General features: G+C 40.6%; 1 protein-coding gene across 37 annotated transcripts in view; it reads right to left on the bottom strand.

The window, feature by feature from the left end:
• LOC108441086 (calcium/calmodulin-dependent protein kinase type II subunit beta) overlaps positions 1–27,900 on the bottom strand; it is a 96,573-nt gene that overhangs the window by 36,854 nt on the left and 31,819 nt on the right. For 31 of the 37 annotated variants that reach the window (XM_037547110.1, XM_037547125.1, XM_037547102.1 and 28 more), the window contains exons 6-12: positions 22,108–22,180; positions 11,510–11,612; positions 10,679–10,762; positions 7,635–7,729; positions 7,389–7,511; positions 4,387–4,470; positions 2,983–3,025 (exon numbers count right to left, since the gene is read on the bottom strand). In XM_037547110.1, coding sequence (XP_037403007.1) covers positions 2,983–3,025; positions 4,387–4,470; positions 7,389–7,511; positions 7,635–7,729; positions 10,679–10,762; positions 11,510–11,612; positions 22,108–22,180 — 605 coding nt within the window. Of the gene's footprint in view, positions 1–2,982; positions 3,026–4,386; positions 4,471–7,388; positions 7,512–7,634; positions 7,730–10,678; positions 10,763–11,509; positions 11,613–22,107; positions 22,181–27,133; positions 27,207–27,900 lie in introns of all 37 variants that reach the window. The other 6 variants (XM_037547100.1, XM_037547118.1, XM_037547108.1 and 3 more) reach the window with 1 other exon arrangement.

Raw genomic sequence — 27,900 nt, 5'->3', positions numbered from 1 at the left:
TATCCCCGTATGAAATATGTTTAACTAAAGTTGTGACTGCAATAGGCTGAACTGAAGAGAAGCGCTGAATTCAGGATTGAGTGTGTGTGTGTGTGTGTGTGTTTCTGTGTGTGTGTGTGTGTGTGTGTGAGTGACGCTCGGACACTCCTCCACCTCCGCTCCTGCTGACTCACCCCGCAGGATGAGGTAATTACAGTAATGAGAGCACAGAAAGGGAGGGATGAGGAGATAGGGATGGAGAGAACTAAGAGTGGCAGGACGAGAGTCGATGAAGAGCTGAGAGAGAGAAAGTGGGAGAGAGAAAGACAGAGATTCAGGCATGCAGAGTCAAAGAGGGACAAAAATAGAAAGAGAAAAGAAGAAAAAAGGAAGAGAAGGAGAGGTAAAGGGAGAAGAAGAGATAGGAAGAGTGAGAGTGGGAGAGAAAGAGAGAAGAGGGTGAGAGAAAGAGGGAGTATGAAAGGGTGAGAAGAAGGGAAAGAAGAGAGATAGAAAGGGGAGGGAGACAGAATGAGGCAAATGAGACAGAAGAAGTGGAGAGACAGAGGGAGAAGGTGTGTAAATGAGACAGAGAAAGAAGAAGGAGAGAAAGAAATTCAGGGACAGCGACAATGAGTGTGAGAAGGACACTAAGAAAGACTGAGTGAGGAAGAGAGAGCAGAGAGAGAGACAGTGAGAATGACAGTGAAAAAACAAGAGGGGGGAATGGAGAAGAATGGAAGAAAGAGTGAAAGAGATAGAGAGAGAAAAGAGAAAGACAGAGAAGAGAAAAAGGAAACAGAGAGAAAAGGAAAAGGTGGGATAGACAGAAAGAAGGAGAAAGAAAACAGGGTAGGAGAAAGAAAGAAAAAGGAAAAGTGAGAGAGGTGAGTGAGTAAGGGAAAGAGAGGGGGAAGAAAAGAAAAAGTGAGAGAGAGAGGGAGAAAGCGAAACAGAGATAGGCAGAGAGAGAGGAAGGGAAAAGGTGGAAGGTGGATAGAGAGAGGGAAAAAAGAAGGAGAGAGGAAGATAGGGAGAGAGAAAGAAGAGGATAAAGAGGGAAGGGATAGAAAAAGAAAATAAGAGAGGAAGGAAAGAGTGTTAAAAAAGGAGAGAGAGAGAGAGAGAGAGAGAGAAAGAGAGAGAGAGAGCCGAGTTCATGTAAAGCTTCCTAGAACAGGCGCACTGTCTCTGCCGCCCACCGACCTGCTGTTAAGACTGTGAGTGTGTGAAAGTGTGAGATGTGAGTGTATGGCGGGAGTGTGTGAAGGAGCAGATGCTTCATTAGAGCAGACAGAAATCACGTTATAATAAATGCCAGTAAACCGCGCACATTCTGCCACAGAGGCATACACCCAAAGACGACTGCTTTCCCAGACGCGGCGTCTGAGCTTACTGAACTTCCTGGACGGACACATACGCGGACACATACGCAAACACACACACACACACACACACACACACACACACACACACACTGGGCCTCCCTCTGCAATGTTCATCCAAATCTAGAGTAGCAGTCTGTCACTCTCGCTGAGCTATGTCCTCAATCTCAATTCTCTAATGGCACCTACTGCTAAGAAAAAGCATTTTTATGAGTGTGACGCACGCTTTGCTTCTACACTACTGTGCAAAAGTCTTGAGCCACTTGAGAAAATGATGCTGAAAGCTATTTATCTGAGCAGTAAAACTGGCAGTGCACTGCGAACGATGAAAGCATGTCCTAAGTATACTCAAAAAGAACTCAGTGTGCGTCTATCTGACACTCGGCACCACCACAGGCCTGCTTCACAGGCACCCATGTGACATGTGAACAAAATGCCACTGTGAACAGGACCCCTGACAGTCAGGAGGAGGTCTCGCAACAAACAACGTGATGAACAAGACCTATCAAAGTCACGGGGTGGTCTCAAAACAAACAACGCTGTGATAAGGACCAATCTCAGATAGGGAGATCTCAGAACAAGCAGCATAGTGATCAGGACCAATGGCACGAGGAAGGTGCCACAACAAACGATGCAGTGATTAGGATGAAATGCAGTCAGAGGGGGGCCAAAAAAACAACACCGTGAGTAGGGCTAAGTGCAGTCAGGTGGTCCCAAAACAAATGACACAGTGGTTAGTTGTGGGGAGGTCTTAGAACAGTAAGGGAAAGGACTCAGAATGAACAATGTAGTGATTAGGACCAATACAGTCAGGAGGAGGTCTCAGAACAAGCAAAGCAGTCATTATGACCAATCACAGTCAGGGGGAGGTCTCACAACAAACAATGCAGTCATTATGACCAATCGTAGTCAGGGGGAGGTCTCGGAACAAATTAGGTGGTGATTAGGACCAATCAGAATTAGGGGAGATCTCACAACAATTAGGACCAATCACAATCAGGGGGAAGTCTCACAACGAATTACAGAGTGATTAGGACAACTAGAAGTCAAGGGGGAGGTCGTAAAACAAAAGCCAATCACAGCTAGAGGGAGGTCTCAGAGCAGTCAGCGCAGGTCTCAGAACAAATGATGCAGTGATTAGGCAGTATTGAATTTGTAGTTACAATAGTTCAGCTGATCAATACTTTATTATGTTAAATGAGGTGTACAGCTGATGGAATTGAATAACTCCATGCAGTCGCTAAAGCTGGAACAAAGAGAAGAGGAACCAAACCTGTGTTCTTCCAACCAGCTCAGCAAATATCAACTTAAACAAGAAATTCTAGTTAATTTCTAATGCATTCATGATTAACTATATTTATCCTTCTTAAGTTTTACAGTGCATTTGCAAGAAGAAAAACACACCTTTTACTGAAATAGTTTTCAACAACATTGAAAAAGACTTTTGCACAGTGGTGTTTATTGGGACAAAAGAAATAACGGTTGTCAATAGTACCAGTAATCCTGAGAGGGGAGCTCTTGACTTCTTCTCTTGGATTTAGGCAGTTTTGCCATAGAAAAGCACAAACAAAACACTCCTGGTTGAGGCTTACAGGCTGCAGGGTTGGTGTTTACTTACCAGAGAAGTTCCGAGACACTAGCATGGTGGTGAGAATGGCACCCTAAGGACAAATAGGTCATAGAACAATGGGTTACAGACATATGCTGGCGGAAGCTCTGAAGAAACTGGCATTTAAACAATATGCAGATAAATTTTGCATTACATGCACGTTTTGTACTATGTATGTCAAGTCAATCCACAGAGAATGGTGGGAAGACAGCAGCTGACACTGCGCTTCTCTTTAAGTAACATATAAGAGGAAAATTTCTTATGCAAAAAGATAAACTTGTACAGTGTAAATTGTGTGATTCCAAGTAAGGGCAGCAAGGATTATATGTTAAATCACAAATAAAACACATTTAATAACATATAAATGCCTAAATTATTAAATGATCAGGTCGCTCATATGCAAGCTGCATGCAATAAACAAATGTTAACCCATCAGTCTTTTGCTTTTATTCCTAACAACACAAAAACGTTACTATTCAAATTTTTGAACAGCATTTGAAAATACAAATACTTGAATAGCAAAAAAATGTTATTAGAAAGATAAAAATAATAGATTCTTAGATGCATCGCCTAGTAGGGATATGCGCAAATAGTCCTTGGATAACTGCTTGAGGTGCTGGTATTCCAGAACTGAATTCACTGTTCGGGCATTAATTTCATTTTATCAGGGAATCACATAGCTTTATCACTAACTAGGCTAGCTGATATTAGTTTGACCCAGAAACAGTGAAAATATACTCCTCTGACGCCACTATGATACATCGTCCACGTGTAAGAAGACAATGAGTCTTTATCAGTATCCTGCATTTTACCAGTTAGCTCTGTTAACTCTTTGGCTCGTCAGAAGAGGCAACCTCCAAAACAAAAATCTACTGATTTCTCCTCCTGTTTTTTGAAAATAAAAGAGATTTTTTTGGCAAATGCTGACACCTAAAAAGGTGATTACTGGAACTGAATTTGTATATTGCCTCTGTCTTTCTTCTACTGTAAAATCAACTCATGCTCATTCAGATACATTATAAAATAGGATACTTTGGCACAGCCTGTCTTAGATGAGGTGTCATAGAAAACTATGCAGGGTTTCACTAATGCAAGCATGTATGTTGTCAAATTGGGCATAATCTTCATGTATATTAAATAAAAGGTCAAAACCACAGTAAACATTCGTGTGTAGCCTTCAGACTTAACAAACATGCAGAGTGTAGGCTACATACAAATTCACTTAAGATGACGCTAATGAAAAACATGGGACAGATCATAATGTAGGCTATAGAGAAATAGAAATAAAGACGCACTGAAATTGTTTCATGATTGCATACATCTGAATTGAAATCATTAGGTCCTTAGAGATTCCCACCCCTAATCCCTATTAAATCCAATCCCTATTATCTGTTTCAGTAGAGACTCTCAGACCTTCAGTTTCCTCCTCGCGTTGAACTTCTTCAGGCACTCTACTGTCTCTTGTCTGTGCATCATGGAGGCCACAGTGGAGCGTTGCTGTGAGACAGAAAGACAGAATTAGAAACATACCAGCTACAAGTTGTGTTAATGTTATGTAAGAACATTGTAATGCTATGTTATAGTTTGCCAAATTTCCGTAATGTTATACACTACACATGTTGCCCATACTGATATATAAATTGGACAGTTATATTTCTGGCTCTGTATTGAATTGATTACTAACCTATAACTATGTTAAAGTGTATATCAGCTTTCATTTGGAGGTATTTATATCAGCAGCCAAAGATCCATACAAGAATCACAGCTCCCCATTAAAGCAGATGATAATTAGCAGCTAGGCTCTTTCTTTGCCAGCTGTGTGCCAATGCATCATTAGCACAGCACAAGAAAAATAACAAAGGGGCTGAAGTGGATTTTAGACGAGGCATATGATCCGATTAACATTGAGACCAAAGAACGTCAATACAGCAATCAAGAGACAGAACAAATGTGTCAAAATGAAGGGTTTGATACATTTCTAAAAACTGATCTCTGCAATAGCAAAAAACCTGAGCTGACATAAGAGGGCCATTGTCAACAGAATACATTCAGACAAAAATGAATAAAAAACAAATTTCCACAGCTGTGTACTACAAATTCTTTATTGTATCATGGCTATGGACAAAAGGTTTAACACTCTCCCCAAAAAGCCTTTCAATTTCTAAAAGAGTGCCGCAGAAATCATAGAAATTTGAGCTTTTGAGGCACTTTCAACTGAACACCTTCTTTAGACATTCAATAGGCCTTCAGTAACACTCTCTACTGGGGCTGAAACAATTATTTGACATTATTAATACTGTCAACACTGAAAAATAATAAGTATTAATGCTGCCGATTTCCTTTACATTTTCCAAGTGACATCCCGCATAGAATAAGTTAATGACTTAACCTGAAAAGGGCAGCAGTTCACTTGTAAGACACACAGGTATCAACTATGGCTAAAAGTTCAAAAGAGATGTAAAGTCAGGGAACATGCAGTGGCCACAAACAACACATTCAACCATAAAAAAAAACAAGCTGGCGTTGATTCTGAAACAGCAGAAGAGTGAGGAAATAGATAAAGCTGAAGTTAGCTTCTTACAGGTTTCAGAACGTGACTGCTGCTGGTGAACAGGAAGCCAACTCTGAATTACTCCCTGAGGACACGCAGTTCACACTGCCATGTCAGAATGACCTCACAAACATCACTAAAGCTCATCATGTTACATTACTAATGTTAGTTACTGGAATATTCTAAGCTGTATCAGTTTATGTTAGTTAGAAGTATTTAACAGGCCTCTTAAAAAAACAAAAACACTTCTGATCGTTGAATATTAAATAAAAACAGGGGTGCATCTATAAATATATTGGTATCGGTATCAACCCGATAGTGTGCTTATTTACTCATTCTTGACCTCATGAAATGCACCGATACAACCATCCAAAACCACCTGGTACCCTGTGATGCAAGCCTGGTGTACACTGCCATGCTAATGGACAAATGACTCAAGCCGGCAGCGAAAAAGGTTTTGCACAGAGAGGCGTTGCTGATGCTATGACACTCAGACAAAAGGCCCCTCATCACTTTAAATGTTAACTGAAACTGCCACCAAACATATACTGTGTAATTTTAGCCTGTTTTAAACACACACAAACAACCACATCCCCAATATGAGTGGAGATGTGTAGGCTAGCAAAATGGAGGTGAAAAAAAAGTCAACGTTTATGGTACTAAAGTCCATATATACTGATTTACTGAAATGAAGTGTGAGTACACAAAGAAAACATTTTTTACACTATCAGAACACACATGTAGGTTCACTGGCCATCACCACCAGAAACGAATTTGTTAAGTTTCTCTAAAATGCACTTTTACATCAAACCACTCTGAATGACTTTGTTTGCAACTAAATTATTAAATTAGGTAGAATTTTTTCCCCTTTAAGATGAAGGTAAAGCATATTGGACAGAGCTTCACCGTAACAGAGAGACAGACTCCAAACATACTACTAAAGCTATGGAGTGTCTAAGGGGAAAAAGTCAAATCATCCTTTTCTGTGCTGACATGAACACCATATTTTTTTAAATACAGTCTTCTAAATTTAACACATTAAATATTTTCTACTGTGGTCTATTTACCACATGCATAATTAGATTGACTATGAGAAGCTGTAGCTTTGAAAACACAGTAGCCTACTCTGCAAAAGTCAGAGAGCTCCCATAATTTCATTTGCAGTCAAAATGGTCATTATCTATAAGGTATTCATTTTTCAGTGTCAGAAAAAAGATAAAAAAATATTTAACAAAAAATGATTGTTTCAGTATCTACTGTGTCTACCCCTGTGTCTTACAGCTTCCATTCTTTTCAGGAAAAACCTGAAGGATCTGCCTCCAAAGTTCAGTTGTAGAAGTTGGTTGTATTTTCTGCTTCTGAATTACAAATACAGACGCAACAGTCCACAAAACATTACTTCACATCTCGAGTATCCAGTTTTGGTGGTTTAGTGCCAATTTTCTCCAGTGTCTCAAAGATGAAGGCTTTAAGTACTATTTATCTGATGGTGACAGTCTTGGTCTCTACTAGGTATTGGACACTTGGTAAGAGTCTCATTTTCCCTATATCAGTTTTGGAAACTCCTGTTTTTTCCCCCTTATTTTCCATTGATTTTCTCACCCTACATGCAAAATACCTCCTGAAAAATTAATAGTAGTTAAAGGCAGTTTGACTGGAAATAAAAAAAAAAAACAAAGGGTGGTCTCTTTTGCACAGTGCTGTAATTCACACAGAAAAAACACAGATTTTCTGTATGGTAATATCAATAGCCTTGATTTTAAAGTGTTAAAGACCCTTACACTTTTCTGATTATGTTACCCATGTATGTGCTGAGTGAAAAGGTATGTAAATATGCTGTATGGATGAAGGTGGGACAACTTACACAGACCCACGGGTGTTTAAGTGCTTCCTGTGCAGTGATCCTTTTGGCTGGGTTGATGGTGAGCATCTGGTTAATGAGGTTCTTGGCTTCAGGGGTGACTGTGTCCCACTCTGGAGAAGGAAACTGCAAAACAGCAGGCACACATGCAAAAAACTGTGAAAAACATATATATGTATAAATATACATATTTATTACATCAAGAGTAAATGCAAGCTGAAGAACTATCAGGAAATGTATAGCCCTTACGTCATAGGCTCCAGCTTTGATCTGCTGGTAAAGTTTGTGCTGGTCCTCATCCCAGAAAGGAGGGTAGCCCACCAGCAAAATGTAGAGTATGACCCCTGCACAGACATTTTAAACCAGGGAATCTTAAGAAATAATGGAATTCTAAGACATAAAAAGGGGGGCCACCTAACAAGCAGTTCACAGTCAACTCCCAACTGTGGTGAAGACCAATAATTTGAAAAATCAATCAAGCATAGACATTCTAAAGATGTAAAGGTTATATGGTCACTGTGAGACAGATTACATACTGTCAAAGATACAAAAATATCTTAGGTAAACAATTCATGAATCACCCTGAAAAAGAAAAAATCTGGAAAGGTTTTTAGGGGAAGGAAAAAATGAATCAAAATGGCACAACTTGAGGAAAAGTAGCGCAGTAGGAGTGTAACAATCCATTAACAATCTATTATTCAATACAATACAGTGGGGTCTTAATTCGAAACAATTTCCTGTACAGCAGAAATCAGGGGTGCCTGAAAATGTGATTTGTGCTAATGCTTCCATTATTAGTTTATTAGAGCTGTAACCACAAAACATTATAGTAGCCCCAAGCTACTACATCCTAGCCACAAGCTATCATGATGCAATATCATATGCTGCATTGCAGTTCAATAAAATACCACATACTAACCTATAACGTATTGTAACAGCCCTACTATGAAGGTCTGTGTCACGGTTGGCTCCTCCCAGTCCTGTCCATGTGCTCTTGTTTTGGTTTTGTAACTCCACCCCTGATTGTTTTCACCTGTCCCTCATTGTTACGTGTATTTAAGCCCTGTGCTTGCCCCTTGTGTTTGCCAGTCTTTGTATCTTTGTATCGTTGTTTCATTGTACCTGGTCTTTGGTTGTGTTGATTCTAGTCTTTGTTATGTCCTACCCTAACTCTGTACGTGTCGGCTCATTGACCCTGGACTGTTCTGACCACGACCCTGGATTTGCCCGTAATAAATCTCGCTTATCTCAGCGTGTGCGTCCGCCTCCTCGCTCCCCCTTACAGAAAGACTGGCCTACACAGGACGCAGCAGGTAAGCGAGACTCCGGCATGTGGTTGTTCCGCTGGGACGAAACTCCGGCTGTTTCTAAGCAGCCCGGGTTCGCCGTGTCCCAACGCCACCAAGCCGGAGACAGCAAATCCCCTGGCGCTGAGGGAACACGAGCGTCTCGTCGGTCCCGCAAGAAAGCGGAGGACCTTCCCGCCTTGTGTCCGGGAGGCGAGAGCTCAGGTAAGCGCCTTGGGTCTGCCCGTCTTGAGCGCCACTGCAGGGAGGAGCGACCTGCAGTGCAAGACGGGGTCAGACAGAAGGAGCATTCAGATGACCCGTTTTTTGGTACTCGGCTCGTTCGCAAGCGTCACTGCGAGCTGCCAATCGCTCGAGTGAGCTTTGGGAACGGCCGAGTGGGTCCAGTATCTGTGTGTTCCTCCAGGTTGGAGCAGAGGTCCCCAGCCCGAAAGCCCGATCCCGTGGCCGCACCCCGCGGCACTCCTGATCCCGTGGCCGCACCCCGCGGCACTCCTGATCCCGTGGCCGCACCCCGCGGCACTCCTGATCCCGTGGCCGCACCCCGCGGCACTCCTGATCCCGTGGCCGCACCCCGCGGCACTCCTGATCCCGTGGCCGCACCCCGCGGCACTCCTGATCCCGTGGCCGCACCCCGCGGCACTCCTGATCCCGTGGCCGCACCCCGCGGCACTCCTGATCCCGTGGCCGCACCCCGCGGCACTCCTGATCCCCCGGACCCGCCGCCTGCCTCCGCGGACGTCGTAGCAGGCCCGCCTGCCTCCGCGGACATTACATCCCCTTTGTTCCCACCCATCCCGCCCTCGTCTGTGTCTGTTCCCCCTGGGAATCCCGTTTCTGTCCCTGTTCCCCGTGGTCCTTCTGTGTCTGTTTCCGTTCCTTTGTTTCTGCCCTGTTCAGTCCCTGGTTTTGTCCTGTTCCCTACTGTTGTGTCTGTCTCGGTTCCCGTTCCTGTTGTGGTTCCCGTTCCTGTGTCTCCTTTTGTTTCTGTTCCTGTTTCTGTTTCCGTGCCCGTTCCTGTGTCTGTCCTGGTGCCTGTTCCCCTGTCTTTTGCGTGGTCTGTTGTTCGTTCTTGTTTTCCTCGTCCTGTGTCTCCGGTCGTCTCTCGTTCGGCGTCGTTTTGTGTTGTGCCTCCTCGTCCTCCCTCCGTTTTTTTGTCCTCGTTCTGTTTCGTCTGTTCCTGTGTCTGGTGTGTCTCCGTCTGTGTCTGTTCCTGTTTCTTGTAGTTCTTCCTCTGTGCCTGTTTCTGCCTCTTGTGGTTCTGTGTCGGTTTCTTGTTCTGCCTCTGTGCCCGTTTCTGGTTCTGCTCTGGCTTCGGTGTTGGTGCCTGTTGTCTAGTTTGGTTTTGTCTTTTTTCTGGGTTTCACTTTCTTGTTGGATTGGTTTGTTTTGTTCTGTGTGGCACGCCCGGTGTGCGTGCCTTTGGGGGGGGGGGGGGTACTGTCACGGTTGGCTCCTCCCAGTCCTGTCCATGTGCTCTTGTTTTGGTTTTGTAACTCCACCCCTGATTGTTTTCACCTGTCCCTCATTGTTACGTGTATTTAAGCCCAACACTAAATCTTAAGATCATTACAAAATAACGACTACCTTAAGACTGATTGATGCGTGATGGGTTATCAGATCTGAAAGGTTCCACAACACTGGAACTTAAAATGGCCATGGCGATAAATAAAGATACAGCTTTAGTAAAATAAAGTTTTAAATTTGAATTCATAACAAAAATAATGACTGCCACAAAAAAGGGAATCGCCTTGAGGAAAAATGGGGCAAATTTGTGCTTAAGGAAGTACATGCTGTAGTCACTGTTAAGAGGAGCAAAAGCTGCACACCAAGAAAGCCTCTCCGGAGAGCCTGAAACAGAACAGCTCTCTAGACTCCCTTGGTTTGATGCATCTATGCTGCAGTGATATGTGGGAGAGGGAGCAAGAGAGCCAAACAGAGAGCAGGAGAGAGAGGTAACAAAACCAAAGGGAACGCCTGACTCACCACAAGCCCAAATGTCCACGGGTTTCCCATAAGCCTCTTTCCTCAGCACCTCAGGAGACAGGTACCCTGGTGTTCCAGCAAATCCTGAACATCGAGATATGAAAAGAACTTTTAAGCGTGATTCAACATGTGCAATACCGTTCAACAGTCTGAAATCACTCCTTATATTAAATTTGTTTTTGAATACTTTTCACACTTTTATGTTAATGTGGCATAAATACTCTGATACATCAGCATCAAACTATGGACTATCTTCGGACTTTCGAACATGCTGTATAAAAATGTATGACTAAAAACAATTTGGAGCACAATTCAATTTAGTTTTTGCTTAACTTTCTTCATGGAAATCTCTGAGATGACCTGCCAGGCGCACAATGACAGATGTAAACACCACCAGGTATTTTTTACATGTTTTATGTAATACTTTAGGCATTTTAAGCACAACAAGAAGTTGTGATAAACAACACATCACAAGATTGTCATAATAATCTTATGTGCGTAAAGATTTAATCACCACTTTTAAAATATAAGGCATTTTCATTTTATTATAACTTCATTTGTGATAGTAAACAGCTTTCTGTCAATTTTTAATCATCTGTAGCTCTCATTCATCACTCTGCACACACATCTAAAATTTCTTTCTTTTCTTAACAGATTTTAAGCCTCCTACTAATAATGGAATGTATGCAATTTATTATATATTATATATTCAAGAGTTATCACTATACTACTGAAAAAATGGTATTGTGAACTTGTGGTGTTTCCAGTCTTTTGAGTGACAATGTATTCGGTCACTCTAGACTGGCTAAACCTTCTAAAATGGCTACATACCAAACCAGGCCTGCTGATCCCCTTGCACTTCAATGGCCAGACCAAAATCGGCCAATTTCACTGCTGCATTCTTGCATTTGCTGGCAAGGAGCAGGTTCTCAGGCTGGGGGGGGACATCAAAGGTGCACTCAGATTACCACTGCAACAACGGAAATTAATACACTTTGCCTAGACACAAATCACAAACACACAAAGACACTCAAGGTACACAGAGGAGGCCAGCTCAACAGACACAATGTTCATCACTTTAAAGCTGAAATGTGTTCCAGTACAATATCACGCTACATTTTTTACCTGTGTGATACAGATAAAAATCAAACCTCAACCACTAACTGAGGCAGTGAAGGTCTGTGTGGTCAGCTTGGGTCAGACGGTCTTGTAGAGGTTAGAGATGCAGTGCGCCGGACATTAAGTCAGTTCATTAGTTTACACTTCACCTCCCTGCTGAGTTTAAATGCTGCCTGTGGCTCTGTGTGACCTCTGTCACACTCCCACTCATCCAGATGAACACGGAAAGACTCGCACAATCACGCACACACAGCAGACACGACTTATTCGATATTATTCAAAGCTCACTGACTGTGTCCCAAAAAAGCCTTTTCAGAATCCTTTTGGAACTTTTGTATCCTTTTGAACGCTGATCTCCATCTGTGTGTAATTTTTGTCAGTGACATGCCCAAATAAAGATGTCATGTCTAATGGTGTTTTAGAAAAGGTTCCACAGACTTACAAGGTCACTGATAAGTTGAATCACAAAAATTGCTAAGTACAGTGCTCCAAAGCAGTCTTGGGACACCTACATCATCAAGAATTTATTTTAGAATTATTTAATTTAATCATTTTCGATGCAAATTGTGCTTTATCATATTAAAAAGTATATTATTTCTATATTATAATTATATTATTTTAAGATATTATATATATATATATATATATATATATATATATATATAAAACCATAATATCACATTACATGCACTCAATAATCCAGTCATAATCGGATTTCTGTGGTTATCAGATTATTCAAATGGTCATGTAAACACCATACTCCGATCTAGAAACTCAATTAAGAAATCTAATTTAGAGAGCTGGATCTCAGCTCAGTAATCAGATTGCTCAGTGCACGTAAACTCTTACTCTGATTTATTTCGGATTTCTCAGTCTGCTCGTGTGCAGAACAGACTGCTGTGCCGGAAAATAAGCAAGCGGCGTTGTAGCGAGATGCAGCAAAACACTTTTAGTGTGACTCTAAAACCAACTACATTCTCAATGAAATGAAGAATTAAAATAGTCTTCATCTTCTAGATGATGTATATCCATATAAAAGTGGTGTCATGTTTTTTTAACAAAAGCTGCTGCATGAAGTTTGAGTTTTACATTACGTTTACATCATGTCTTCTTCTGTGAGTTTATTGGCTGGTTGAAGAGCAGAAATCTGATTACTGCCTGACTCATGTAGACCTGGTGTTTTCACATTATCTAATTACTCAAGTGCATGTAAACACATCGATCAGATTACTGACAAAATCAGATTTTCTGCAGTTATCGTATTATTAAGTGCGGGTAAACGCACTCAATCTTGAGGCCCACTGAACAATAGCCACCACTTTCACCTAACGCCATATAAAAAAATGTTCATCCAAATGCAGACACGCCATGTTTAAATCTGAGAACTCCACGTCCACTCCTGGAAAGCCACCATCTAAAACACCTGACCTAATTTCATTAATATTCTGAAAGACATTGCTTTAGAAACCTTGAATAATAAGTTAAATTAATCAAAAATGTTAATACAGTACTGTAAAAAACATTTGAGGAAGATTGCCAATACCCTGAAAATTTCAGAACCAAATGTGAAAAATGTACTAAAATCATGGAAAAAGACGAAAACATCTGCCACACTGAGGCCATCCTACAGTCAAACTCCAATAAATCTGGATGAGCATCAGTGGTGCACTTCATCATGCCTCGAAGGCATGATGGAGTGCAAAAGAATCCAAATCCAAAAGAAGGGATATGCAACAAAATACTAACCTAAATGACCTACTAAATAGTAACCTACAGTACATGAAGCAAAGAGACACTAACATTTGTCGCTAATGTTTCATTACTTTTACTTCCCTTTTTTACGTTTTCAGTTAATTACCAGGTCATTTTGGGTTTCAGTTAATAAACCTTGTCATTCTTGTAGGTTGCTATCATTTTTATGATGAATATGAATGAATAAACTATAACTGCAGCTTGGAAAGTGAGGAATAAATCAGACATACACTGACAGACCACTTCATTCTGTAGACCTCCTTGTTTCTACACTCACTGTCCATTTCATCAGCTCCACTTATCATATAGGAGCACTTTGTAGTTCTACAATTACAGACTGTAGTCCATCTGTTTCTTTGCACTATTTTTTAGCCCCTTCACCCTGCTGTCCAATAATCAGGACCACCACAGGTCCACCACAGAACAGGTATTATTTGGGTGGTGGATCATTCTCAGCACTGCAGTAACACTGATGTAGTGGTGGTTGGTGTGTTCGTGTGTGCTCGTATGTGAAAATCAGAGATTTTCTGGCTAAAGCAGACCTGGAGAAACTCATCCACGCCTTTGTTTCTAGTAGGATTGATTACTGTAATGGGCTCCTAACTGGACTCCCAAAAAAGACAATCAAACAGCTTCAGCTGATTCAAAACGCAGCTGCCAGAGTTCTCACTAGGAGTAAAAGAAGGGAGCACATCACTCCTATCCTTAAATCCCTACACTGGATACCAGTATGTTACAGGATAGACTTTAAGGTACTATTACTGGTCTATAAATGTCTTAATGGTGCAGGACCAGTATATTTATTAGATGTGCTCCAGCAATATGAGCCGGGCAGAACTCTCAGATCATCAGGAACTGGTCAGTTAGTGCAGCCTAAGGTAAAAACTAAACACGGAGAGGCGGCATTTAGCTACTACGCTGCTCTGAAATGGAACCAGTTGACAGAGAGCATTAGAAGAGCCCCAACACTCGACACTTTTAAATCCAGAATGAAAACCTTCATGTTTGAGCAGGCCTTTAGCTCAGTTTAATCCACTTTTATCCTGTAACGGCACTCTTATCCTCATTCATTTAACTTCTTTTATATCTATTGTTTTAATCATGCTTATTTTTATTCTAATTTTTTATCTCCTTCTTTTAAATTTGATTAACTTCTTTTAAATCTATTGTTTTAATTATGTTTTTTAAATGTTTTTAATTTACATAAATTTTATTTTATTTACATTAATTAAATTTTTCTGTATTTTTTCATTTGTAAAGCACTTTGAATGACCGTTGTGTATGAAAGGTGCTATATAAATAAACTTGCCTTGCCTTGCCTTGCCTTGCTGTGCACAGCAGTACTGCTAGAGCTTTTAAACACCTCAGTGTCGCTGTTGGATTGAGAATAGTCCACCAACCAAAAATATCCAGACAACAGCATCCTGTGACCACTGATGAAGGACTAGCGGATGACCAACACAAAATGTGCAACAACAGATTAGCTACTGTCTCTGACTTTACATCTACAAGGTGTCCCATCAAGGTCAGAGTATCCAACAGAGTGGACAGTCATATCTCTCCATAGCTTAGACCTACAGGTCAACTGGAATGAACCAAAAACTATTAATCACAATTTTTTTACTAGAAAACATTGTGTTAAGTATTTTTAGATATTGCCCAGTCCTATTACTACTTTTTGGCATGTTGCTGAGGCACCCTGCCTCACCAACATAGTGAGGCACCACTTCATGGGTCATGAGATTTGTTAATTCAAATGTCAAGCATAACCTAGTATATTAGTACTTAGTTCTAAACATCTACCTTGCAGCTTCACCTTGCTGATGTACAGTTTGTAACTGGCCTCAGTCTGTAACTGTATAGCAGAACTACAAGGAAGATCAACTTCATCCACTGGCCAGTGAGTGGGAGCATAAAGTAGGTGCTTCTTTTAAAGTGGACTGTGAGCGTATCAAGGTATATAAATCACTTTTACTGCAATCAGGAAGTGGCTTTTATGGACAGCACAATGAGTTTTGCCAAGCAGTTTGCTGGAATATGACCTGTCAGGACTTTGTGCATGAGTGGACTGCATGACAGCAGCAACAGAGAAGTTTAAAAATGCCTTGGCTTGAAACAAGAGATGACAGCGCCTCCCTGCTCGAGGTTTTCGTTATGATTCACAGTGATATCTCTTGAGATCATTTTAAATGGACACTTCAAAGTTCCTTATAAAAAACATGAACATTCACACTAAACTAATCAGTTTAGTCAAATCAACTTTCATTCGTCAACTATACGTAGCCTCGCCAGAGATGGTACAACACCACTTTTCCTTTTTTGAAATACGGATAAAGACATTTCAACATTCTGTTCTATACGCACAGTGGGCCAGGAAAGTATTTGGATACTTTTTATATATATATATATATATATATATATATATATATATAAACTGCTGGTAAAAAAAAATCTACCAGAGTATTACAGTGGAAACGTAAAAATAGGCTGTTTTTCTTGCAGTGATGTTGGTGGGCTTGTGTCCATTGATACAATCAAGTACTCAGAAATGTAAAAAATAATTTCTGGATGCAAACCTACAGACGGAAAATGCGAAGAAAGTGATCAAACTATAAAGATCTGAAACATGCCTGCTGCATTTTGCCATAAAGAAAATTACAGTCTTGGAATGATCTGCATAAAATAAATAATTCCACTTGGTTTGATATTAAGTCTCCAGCACAGTGAACTTAACAAGGATGCACTGTTACCAGTTTTACCTTAGAGTTCCGATACCTGATCCTTACTGTACCTAACCTGACACAGGTACATAGGTGCCTATTAATCCACATCATTCAGTACCATTAAAAATCTATCTAAAATATTTTACTTTGGTAAAACCAGTTCTGTCTGACAAATAAATCAGCTTTTTCAATCATTCGTTACCAGCACAGCATGCTCCCATTTCCCCTTCAAGGAGTGAAGGGAAACGCATCTTCACATTTGAATAGCGCTACGAAAAGTCGCCATGTTCTTTGGCACGGTTTATCCTTAGATGCTTTATTAAACATAGTGTACTGCTGGTTGTGTCTTCTCTCGAAATACTGGTGTTATAGATTTCCCAACAAGCATCTGTACTACTGCTATGGTCTGTCTACTGACATCAATCAGTAACGTGTGTGCAGGTCAGAAATTCCTTCATAGTAGAGGTGGGCAATATGACAGTATTTTGGTTATAATGATTCATTCTGTTATCGTGATAATATGCTTTTGAGCATACTGTGGATACTGTCAGTACCTAGTATATACTATACTACATTATTTGGATTTTCTTTTCCTTGAAGTTTGTAAGGGTTTATGCATCAAAAAAGTCATTTTTACATCTCCATCTGTAGCCCCTTGAATTAAACAGGCTGTTTTTGTTTTCTCCAGTCTTGTTTTCTCCAGCTCCTTACACTAAATTCTGAAACTGTCGTTACCACTGAGCAAGCTTTTTGTTGTTTTTATTGTGGGCAATTTGGTCTGACTCTGAAGATGAGACTACACGTTTGGCGAATGGTATTCGGTTAATTTTTGCCTGATTCCAGGTTGTTTAGCTGTTCTTCTGTCACAGCTGCCGACTGAAAAGTTGCTCAGTGGTGCTGAATTTAGTGTAGTCTCATTTTCAGAGTCTGACCAAATTGGCTGTTGGACAAAATCTTAAAAGTATTAATTTTCTGTTTGTGGCAAAGTGAGAAGTAAAAATGTTCAAATGGCTTGAGTGTCACCTACAGCTGTCAAACTCGTGCCTTAGCAATGGCGTCTTCTTGGAGTGATAGTTTTTTTGAAAAACCTGTGATGTTACGGCGAAACATCAGCACGGTTACAATGCTCAACAGAGCTCACTGGATGCCTTGCATTGTCCGGGTTAACACACTCCCCATAACTTCATGGGTGGGTGGGGCTAAAGTGCTGTAGGCCGAACAGGCAAATGTATGAGATCACAAAAACAATTCAAATCAAGCTATTTTGTAGCTTAGCTTCCATGTATAGACTGAATGGACTGGGGAGCGAACAGTGTTTTGAAACAATAGCAGTATTTACATAATACATTAAACTTTTATTTAAAAAAGGGTGGAAAATTAGCTTTTCCCTAATTTGTGCCATTTGCACCACACTGAACAACTACATGTCATTACAGAGAGAGCAGAGTTAGTCCTGTTTAAATGGGTTTAGTGCACTGTACAATGTAAAACACTAAACAGAACCATATTCAGTTTTTGAGGCAAATGCACTGCGAGTGCATTATTTAAAAATATCATGATATATATTGTGTATTGTGAAAATGTATTGCAATATAATATTTTTGCCATATTGCCCACTGCTACTTCATGGTATTCTCCATTGCTGATATCAGTAATATATTTAATTTACAGCATTGGGTCCGATGTCAATACTAGGACAGCCTTAGAGCTCCACATTTTAAAATACTTTAAAATATGGGGCTCCCGAGTGGCGCAACCATCTAAGTGTTGGCCCTATCATCGGGAGATCGCGAGTTTGATCCCTGGTGATGCTACAGCCAATGCACTCTCTGGATGGGTAGGATGGCCCCCCCTTCTCCCCCCATCACTCAACGCGATACTAGTCAGTGCAGGCATCTGTTAGCTGACGCAACAGATCTGGCGGTTGGCGCTTTCCTCCGAGTGCGTTCGGCTGTCCCGTGACGTTACGTGAGCGGCAGTTCGAAAAGAAGCGGTGGTTGGTTTCACAGGTCTCAGAGGAAGCCTGTGCTAGCCTTCACACTCCTAGCGTAGGTAGTATTGTTTGGGGGAGTCCTAACTAGTGGGTGGAATTGAAAAACGACTAAATTGGGGAGAAAATCGGGTAAAAATGTAAAAATACTTTAAAATGCATTTAAATACTTTTTGGGAGCAGTGTAGCTAACATGACATGACACAATTACAGGATTGGACTGGATTAATTATTTCTTCCTCTCTGATCAGCATCTTTGGCTGATATTAGCTCAAATTCAATACCTGGTAACAGAACGGTGCCATTTCTAAGCCTAACAGCACATACACAAAAAATATTTATGACCCTGATGCATGTACGTGAGGGTGTGTTAGTGTGCGTTAGTGTATGCCATGCTCAGTGCTGCAGCTTCGCACATTGTACCCAGTACAGTATTAAGTAGGTTAGGTTGTTTCCGCTCTGGTGGAAGTTGGGCTAGGTGAGAAAGTGGGTTAGAAGGCAGAGGAGAAGAACAGCATGGGTGTCAGAAAGACATTGCAGCTCTCTCTCTCTCACACTGCACAGTTACTGCTCCCAGATAAAAGCAGAGCTGTGGACGACAGAGGTTTTCTTGCGTGAATCCGTGGCTAGTGTCACTTGCTGCTGTTATTAATGGAACTAAGACTCTGAGCCACAATGACTGCTCAATGTCAAGCTTGGGATGTACTGGGGAATCAAAATGCAGAACACAGTCTGAGAGGTTAAAAGACTTTCTGAAAGAACAAATGAAATCCGGCCCGACTCAGAACATGTAATATTGTATTACTTCTGGAAATGTCATACTGTGGTTAACATCTAAAACAAACGAACGAACAAAACGTCAAAGACCCCGTATTAACTATTACATCAGACATACCAGCATTAAAGTCTAAATCTGAAAGTCTACTCTGTCACTTCCTGCTTCACATTCACACGCCTGTACATTTGGCACAATGTATCCACGTTTTGTCCAGTTTTGTTTTTATTATTATGCACAACAAAAATATTTTAGATTTAGTTTGCACGTTAAAAATGATTCTTATTTTAAACGAAGAGACATCCTAGAATAACCTTACTTAAGCATCTAAAATGGTTTCAGTTGATGTCTGTGATGTCACCAAAAACAGTAGTAATTCTTTTCTACACAACTATTTCCCAGCCTATCTTCATCCTTTAGAATTAAACAGGCTGTTACTGTGCCTTTAAGAGTGATATATGTAAATGACTGGCTTTTCTGACTGGCTGTTCTGTATTGTAATTGTCTCAGAAAGTATTTTAGGCTGAAACACTTCTTCTAACTGTGTGAATGGGCACTGCTAAACTTGAAAATTATGGTTAGTCTGTAGTTTATACAGCCTGTAAGTTAGCCAGCATTAGTAAGTTTCAAAAGAAGGTAATGAGTAACTTACTAAAACTTTAATTAGATTAACTGACAAATTCAACTACAATTGCTAGTATGCTAGTTAGTAAGTCTGCTATGCAAATTATGCGGTAGCCAACTTTTTCAAGTTGTGTTCTCTTTCCTTTAAAGATACACTATATTTCCAAAAGTATTCAGTCACCCATTAAAATCGTTGAATTAAGGTGTTCCAATCACTTCCATGGCCACAGGTGTATAAAATCAAGCACCTAGGCATGCAGACTGCTTCTACAAACGTTTGTGAAAGAACGAGTCGTTCTCAGGAGCTCAGTGAATTCCAGCGTGGTATCATGATAGGATGCCACCTGTACAACAAGTCCAGTCGTGAAATTTCCTTGCTACTAAATATTCCACAGTCAACTGTGAGTGGTATTATAACAAAGTGGAAGTGATTGGGAACGACAGCAACTCAGCCACGAAGTGGTAGGCCACATAAAATGACAGAGTGGGGTCAGCGGATGTTGAGGCGCATAGTGCACAGAGGTCACCAACTTTCTGCAGAGTCAATCGCTACAGACTTCCAAACTTCATAGATAGATAGATTTAATTAAGCCGCCAGTAGCAGACACACAACACAGTACAGTAATAAAATTGGCCTTTAGATTAGCTCAAGAACAGGGTGTAGGGAATGGGTTTCCATGGCTGAGCAGCTGCATTCAAGCCTTACATCACCAAGTGCAATGCAAAGCATTGAATGCAGTGGTGTAAAATGCTGCCACTGGACTCTAGAGCAGTGGAGATGTGTCTCTGGGTTTGGCGGTTGCCAGGGGAACGGTACTTGTCTGACTGCATTGTGCCAAGTGTAAAGTTTGGTGGAGGGGGGGTTATGGCGTGTTTCTCAGGAGTTGGGCTCTGCCCCTTCCAGTGAAAGGAACTCTTAATGCTTCAGCAGACCAAGAGATTTTGGACAATTTCGTGTTTTTGGGATGAATTAGAGCAGAGACTATGAGGCAGGCCGTCTCGCCCAACATCAGTGTCTGACTTCACAAATGGGCTTCTGGAAGAATGGTCAAAAATTCCCATAAGCACTCTCCTAAACCTTGTGTAAAGCCTTCCCAGAAGAGTTAAAGCTGTTATAGCTGCAAAGGGTAGGCCGACATCATAAACCCTTATGGATTAAGAATGGGATGTCACTCAAGTTCATATGCGTGTGAAGGCAGATGGCCGAATACTTTTGGAAATATATCATATTATTCTCTGTGTGTGGCACTTGGTTTTGTCCTTCAGACTGAAGTTTTTTCTGTGATTAAAGGCTTGTTATCTGCAGTAATTACCAAGCATTACGGTAGCAAATCTGACACACAAAATCACACACTCAGTCGGAAACTAAAGGTTTTATACGTGTTCATATTTTTTCAGGCTAAAATTTCATAACTGGTAAGTTTCTAATCAGAGTCTAGTCACAAGTCATTTAAGGGTGCATCCTAGTGCTGTTTCATGTTTATCACATTGATCATAATCACACTTAATTATATTCTAAATATAAAAAACAAAGATCTACACAAAATGTCTTCCTGTGAAATGTAAAAATACAGTTATTGTCTACTTTATCAGAAACGTCGAAGTTGTAGTTCCAGCTTGCTGATGTACGGTTAGAGACTGCCGAATATTACAACTATGTTTCAACAGTTAGTTGAACAGTTTGTGTCAGTCATCCTCTATACTAGACCTTCATCAGTGGTCAGTTTCTGACCACAGACCCACTCCTGGTTGGATGTTTCTAGGTGGTAGGCCACTCTCAACCTAGCAGTGAAAACCCCAGCAACACTGCTGTGCCTGACACTCGTACCAACACAAAACATACCACCATGTCAGTGTTGCAGCTGTGCTGAGCGTGGTCCACCACACAGATAAAATCTGGTCAAAAACGGTCCTGTGGTCGGATATGTGCCAGTGATGAAAGAGAGTGAGGGTGGAGGACAGAAAGATCTGTAATTGTAAATACATGGGAACTGTTTCTAATAAAGTGGACAGTGAGTCTATACAGAATCTACCAGATAACTATAACAGCAAAGGAGCCAAACACAGCGTTTAAATATCAAATAACATCAGCACCGAACTACAGAGTCAACAGAGCTCTCCTAAATACATGAGGTTTTTATATTTTTTGGCTGGATGCAAACATACCCAGTCGTGCAGTCTCATGATAACAAGGCCCTCATGCCAAACGTACTCAATAACATAACGTTACACAAATATTTTAGGCTAAATGTCAGCTAGGGGTACCAAACACCTGCATTTCAAACTTATCCTTTGTCAAACTCATATGCATATGCTTCATTTTTTCAGACTCATCACCGCAGGTCCTGTGCTGAGGGACACCAATGTGTACAATCAGACATTGACAGATATACACGAGCATGCAGCCATCACAAAACGAGAGGAAAGAACAAAACCGGTCACTCACCTTGAGATCTCGGTGCACCACACCCATTTGGTGGCAGTGAAGCACCGCCTCCAGGATCTGCTGGATGCAATGACTGCATGCAAACACCAGGGGGCGCATGTTAGTCTGAGCAAGAGCTACATTCTCTCGTGCACAGGCACAGGCGGGGCGGGGGGATGAGGGGGAGCAGAATGAAAAACTACTGTACATCCACATGTTAACATCTTGACCTGTGTATCTTCCATAAATGTAAAAAAACACCTTCACGTTTTTCAAAACTTCTGCAGGTTAACGCAGAAAAAAATCATTCAGAGAGCTTTGATATGAAATGGTGCACCACAAATATCTAGCCAATATAGCCATTTTATTTTCTATCCAAAGTGACCAGTGAACTTAAATGTGTCTTCTGAGCTTTTATATGTAATGGAGATAATGGTAAAGTAATGATAAATCTTGAAAAAAAGTTTTTTGTACAAGATAGCCCTGCATGTACCTCTCTACCATGAATGACTTTTAAAACCATAAAACTATTGTGACAGAAAACTATTGAGACATCAGGTAACATATTTGTCACCATTTCAGGTAATAGCTTTCTGTGAGACAGGTATCAGAGACAAACACTTCAGATGTTTGGTTACCATTGCAAACAATTCTGAGTGCGTAAGTCTCTCAACAATAGCACATTTCACACCAACCCACTCTAAATGACTTTGTTTACATCTTAATTATTTCATTTTCTGAATTCCTCTTTAAGAATCTTGTGAACTTCTGCTGAGGACTAATAGCAATGAGAAAAAAATGATATAATATCAATGTTATTTTTTGCATTAATCAAATCGTTGACCAAGTGGGGGCTTCATTTTCTGAATGTTGGCCTTCAAAGGAAGAAACAGAGCAGGAGGAAGAGAAAGCTCACAAAGCAGATACGATAACATCAGCTTCACACTCTTAGCTGTCATTTGAGAAAATTTGTGCAGTTAAAAAAGATAAGCCTTCATTTGATGTGAACAGTCCACCATTCATTCTCTCACAAAAAGTGCAGTTCAGTAAACCAAGTGGGAATAAAGGATGGCCGTCAGTTTTAGGCAGCAGTTTTGGCTTTGAACATATACTCAGAGGCTGCATGTCCAGTATGTATGTGCAGGGTCCGATGTTACGCTGTGCTGAGTACTGACACCCCTATACTGCGCTGCTGACACAGGAAGCTCCGACTAACGCTATACCACTTAACAAAGAGTTCTCAAAAGGTGAGAATCTCATACTGCCACCCACAGAAAGAGAGTGAGAGTGTGAGAGAAAGACAGAGACACAGGCAGAGAAAGGGAAATGGGGGTTGACAGAAATAGAGACAGTCTAAGAAAGAGAGACAGTGTGATTGAGCCAGGAAAGGAGCAAGAGGGGAAGCAGAAGAGACAAGTGCAAGGAGGAAACAGAGACGGGCTGTAGGAGAGAGATGGAGAGAGAGAGAGAGAAAGAGAGAAAGAGAATGAGAGAGTGAGTGAGTGTGGCAGAGCTGCTGAAGTATGGAGTGTGGAAGTAAGGTTATTATTAGAATATATGGATGTAAAAACCTTACTCTTGCGTTTATCCATAAACCCATAAATGGATTTTTTACTTTACCATAAAAACCTTGCACTTGGATGGCCGGCAAAGTCATAAACACTAATGGTGAACTCTGGCAAGATACCATTTCTATCAATTTCTATATTGTTGTTACAGGAGACGTTCTTCACTTTTAATGTAAGTCTATGTAAAGAGATTTATATATATATATATATATTGTAAATTGTATTACCAGTTGAAAGTTCCTGTCCCAATGCATCAGTAGTATTAATTTACTTAATCTGGTATTTGAATGACTCATGTTTATGCTTAAAAAAATGGATTGTGTATTATTTCATAGCACCCGAAACAGAATTGCATTTCTGAGTGTAGCGTCAAAGAGGGTCTCTGAGCTAGCTGAGCATTTTTGCTGGACGAGATGGGAGGTGAAACATGACATTATTGATAAACATTGTTTTTCACTAAGCAAAACTGGTTGAGTTATACTTAAAGCCCCAGCACAGTATTTTACTCAAACCTGTATATCATTTGGATGCTTGTGATTATTTTTGTATTGTTTCTTCAGCACAACATTTATGTAACATGTGCACTGAGGAGTATCTAAAATAACCTCTGAAGTTTTAAAAAATTGCCCCACCATATTGGAATTCTCCACTATCTTTGACTCCATACATGATGCCAATTAACTACAATAAATCACAAGCCATTTATATTGCATATTCACAAATTAGTCACTCACTGCATTTAATTCCAAATAATGACACAAAAGTAAAATGTCTGAAATTTGTTTCTGGCCTTTGAGAGACTGTGTAAGGGATTTGCCTGCTGATTCCAGCTAAAAGAAACAGCTTTCCCAACACTTATTGTATTCTTATGCACATTGTGGGTGGTAACATTAAGTACTTTTTTTAAATAATAGCTGTCATGGTCATTTAGTTCCACACAGCAGAAAAATAACCAACCAGTGTGCTGACAGCTGGTGAGTATCCAGCACCTAGATAATTTTGGAGTTTAGAGCTAACAGGTGAAGTGCAAAATTTTCATTTTACGAGGAGAAAGTCACAAACATCTGCTGCACTAACTGATCTACGATGTTTATTTACAGATTAAAAACTCATCTTTGTTGCAAGATATAATAACTCCAGCAGGCTAGATCACTCAAATAGGCCTAAAACACTAGCTAGTGGAGATAGATGTAAGTGAACTAGCCAACACGAGTGGCACCTCTGAGAAGCTGCCAAAACGCTGCGAGAACTTTTCAGGTTCATGTTCCATTTCAGGTTCAGAATCAAGTTCTTGAGGCTTATCCATGTAGGCTGGGTTAATATCATGCAAGTTCCAGCCTGGGCCATATCTGAAGGTAATAAATAAGAATATGCAATTTGCTGGGGTTCGCACCCACACAGCAGAATGGTCAGTGGTAACTTAGAAAAAAGAAATTATGAAATATAAAAATATTTCTGATAGATATTAAAAAACAATTGCACTGGGTCTTTAAGCTACAGTGATAATAGTTGGCAGGTTCTGGGCATTTAAAAGGTTAAATTATATGATGAATAACACTTTTTTTTAACTAAAAAAGGTCAGGCTGACCCTAAAAAACGTTTTGACCACAGAGGATGTCAAGACTTAAGCATCTGTTACTGTGTGGTAGAGCTATATATGGAAATATTTCATACAAAAGAGATGACACAGTCTAAGCTCTACAGTGTAAGCTGTGTAAGTCATCATACTGTAGGTCAAATCACATGCATCTAAACCACACAGATAAATCACTAAATCAACAGAATGATCAGTTACGGATCACCCGTTTAATTTGTGACAACGTAGCACATTTTCCTGTTGGGAGATTCTATTTGCTTCGAAATGTGAATTTCTGCTAAAATACCCATACTTAGTGAAATGAGACAGCGTGTCAGGACGCGGGACGCGGGCAGAGTGAGTCAGGCTGTGTAGGCGTGGGTTGCTGATTTATAGAGAGAGAGAGAGAGAGTGAAAGAGAGAGAGGGTAAGAGGGAGAGTTTGCGAGACAGCGCAATAGTGTGAATCTTGGGCAAACATTGTGTAGCGTGTACACGGCACGCTCATATGACACAGAGAGAGCCTCTGAATCCCACAACCATTAGTCTAGAAAGGACAGATAGATTGGGCTTCCCTTTGCCCTGTCAGCAATGCTACTGCACTGTACTATCAGATATCCCTCTACTGAGTGAGGGGACAGAGTGGTCTTGCTCTGGCTTATTTTATATCCAGTGGCCTGATATGAAGCATGGCTGGGCGCACATACTTGGTAGCTGGGTATGAACTGGTAAGGTTGGGTGATATTCATTGGCAATGTTGTAATATCCCAGTAGTAGACTTGACACAATCATGAAATTTTAGCTGATGATTAACTGCCATTTAAATAACTGCGATTAACAGTTTAATTGTGTTATTTCTTCACTCTATGCAACTATAAAAGCATAAACCTAAAGTGGCTAAACATACTATCTAAGATTTGATGTACAAATCCTTTATAATGCCTTTGATATAGAGAACTTATTCTATGTCCTTGTTAACGTATTTACCTAATTTTTCATGAAACATCTTGTTATCTAGGGTTAGGGTTAGGGTTATGTTGGTGGAGTAGTTCATTTTCAGACAGAAGGATTTCTTTGAGAATTACCTGCATGACTATGATGGTAAGTTAAGGATCTCAGGACAAGTTACCCAAAAGATTAAATTATGTGTCTGAGCCGGGGTGACTTTTACCCCAATATTAGCACTGATTCTCAGTCTGCCCGAGTCTGCGCTAGTTGTCGGAGTCGTTATCCTGATCGCGTTTGTGTTCTGGTCAATGACTCAATCTGAACTGACGTCCCCAACAGCCAATGAAAACTGAGTGCAAAAGAAGAAAATACAGCAAGTAAACAAAGAAAAACAGCAAGAAGTCACTCATGTGTGGAGCAAACGTAAGATTGAAAAGCTAACAACTGTGGAAAATAACTGCGATGAGCTCAAATAATTGCGATCAGATGATTGTTATATTTGTGACAGACCTATGAAGTGGATTTTTTTGTGTTTATATCCAAAAAAGTGTTGCTAATTTCCTTTGCAATTACCAGTAAAATACCAGTAAATTGTTCACAGACAAAAAAAATTACATTGAATATCCAGTAAATTTAAAAAAGAAGATCAATGAGTAATGTGTAAGTCACATTGTTCCATGACAGAGAGAAGGAGAACTAGAGAGAGAGGGAGAGAGAGAAGAGAGGAGAGAAGTAGGTTGGGTAGGTTGCTGTTTATGCAAGAAAACAAGATGCCTTAGAAGTTAGAGGAAGTAGCCAGCTGTCCCAGTGCATCATGTGCAGCTTCAAGTGCAGAAATAGGAACCAGAATCATCCAAACAGGTTAGACAGACAGACAGACCGACAAAGACGCAGACAAGTCACTGATGCAGGCATCACAAGTCTCATGCAGTGGCCAGTGCACTCGCCATACTGACCTTCAGGTCCCTGTGCACTATGTCATGTTGGTGAATGTGACTGACACTGTCTAGAATCTGATGGATGCAGTGACTGCGAAGACAAGACAGAGAAGGAAAGACAGAAAAAAGGAAAAAGGTGGAGATAAGACGAGGGGGGAAGGGGGGGAGGTTAGTATTGTGAAGAGACGCTGGTGAAGGTGTACTGTGAGCTCTATAAGCACACAGTACTTAACAACTGAAGGTACTGTGCTTGAAGCATTAAGGGAGACAAAGGACAACATCTGAAATGCTGAAACCAGGTGGAGGAACCAGGTGGGGTGACTGACAGAAGCATGCAAGTGGTCTGTTATTCAAAATAACGGGGGGGCGTGATAAACATTGATGTAAGAAACTGTATACAGTGTGAGTGGAAAGGTTTGTGTGATACAGGCATCAGATATTCATCCAGGTACATTATATATCCAAAGGTTTGCATTGTCTCTTCTGAAATCAAGGGTATTAATTAAGCTTGTGAGATTGTGTGTAATGCAGTATCACACAATCGCGTGCCCTACCCATTCCTATTGAAAAGAAAAAAAAAGGCCTGAGTGCGTTTTCAGTGCACACAGAAGAAAGGTGTCATTAAAGGTGTCAAACTGAAAACACGAGCTTGTGTTTGATATAACTTTGTTCAGTAAGGTTTGTAAAAATTACTTTTATAGCTTATTAATCACTTTGTGTTAAAATAATAAAATGGTAAAAACTTACTGTTAAGTTTGCCTACTGGCTAACGGCTCCTGTAACTT

Source organism: Pygocentrus nattereri, chromosome 18 (assembly GCF_015220715.1).
Source record: "Pygocentrus nattereri isolate fPygNat1 chromosome 18, fPygNat1.pri, whole genome shotgun sequence".
Classification (NCBI taxonomy): Eukaryota; Metazoa; Chordata; class Actinopteri; order Characiformes; family Serrasalmidae; genus Pygocentrus; species Pygocentrus nattereri.
Note: the sequence above shows the minus strand (reverse complement) of the source record. Positions and strands in the feature narration are given on the sequence as shown.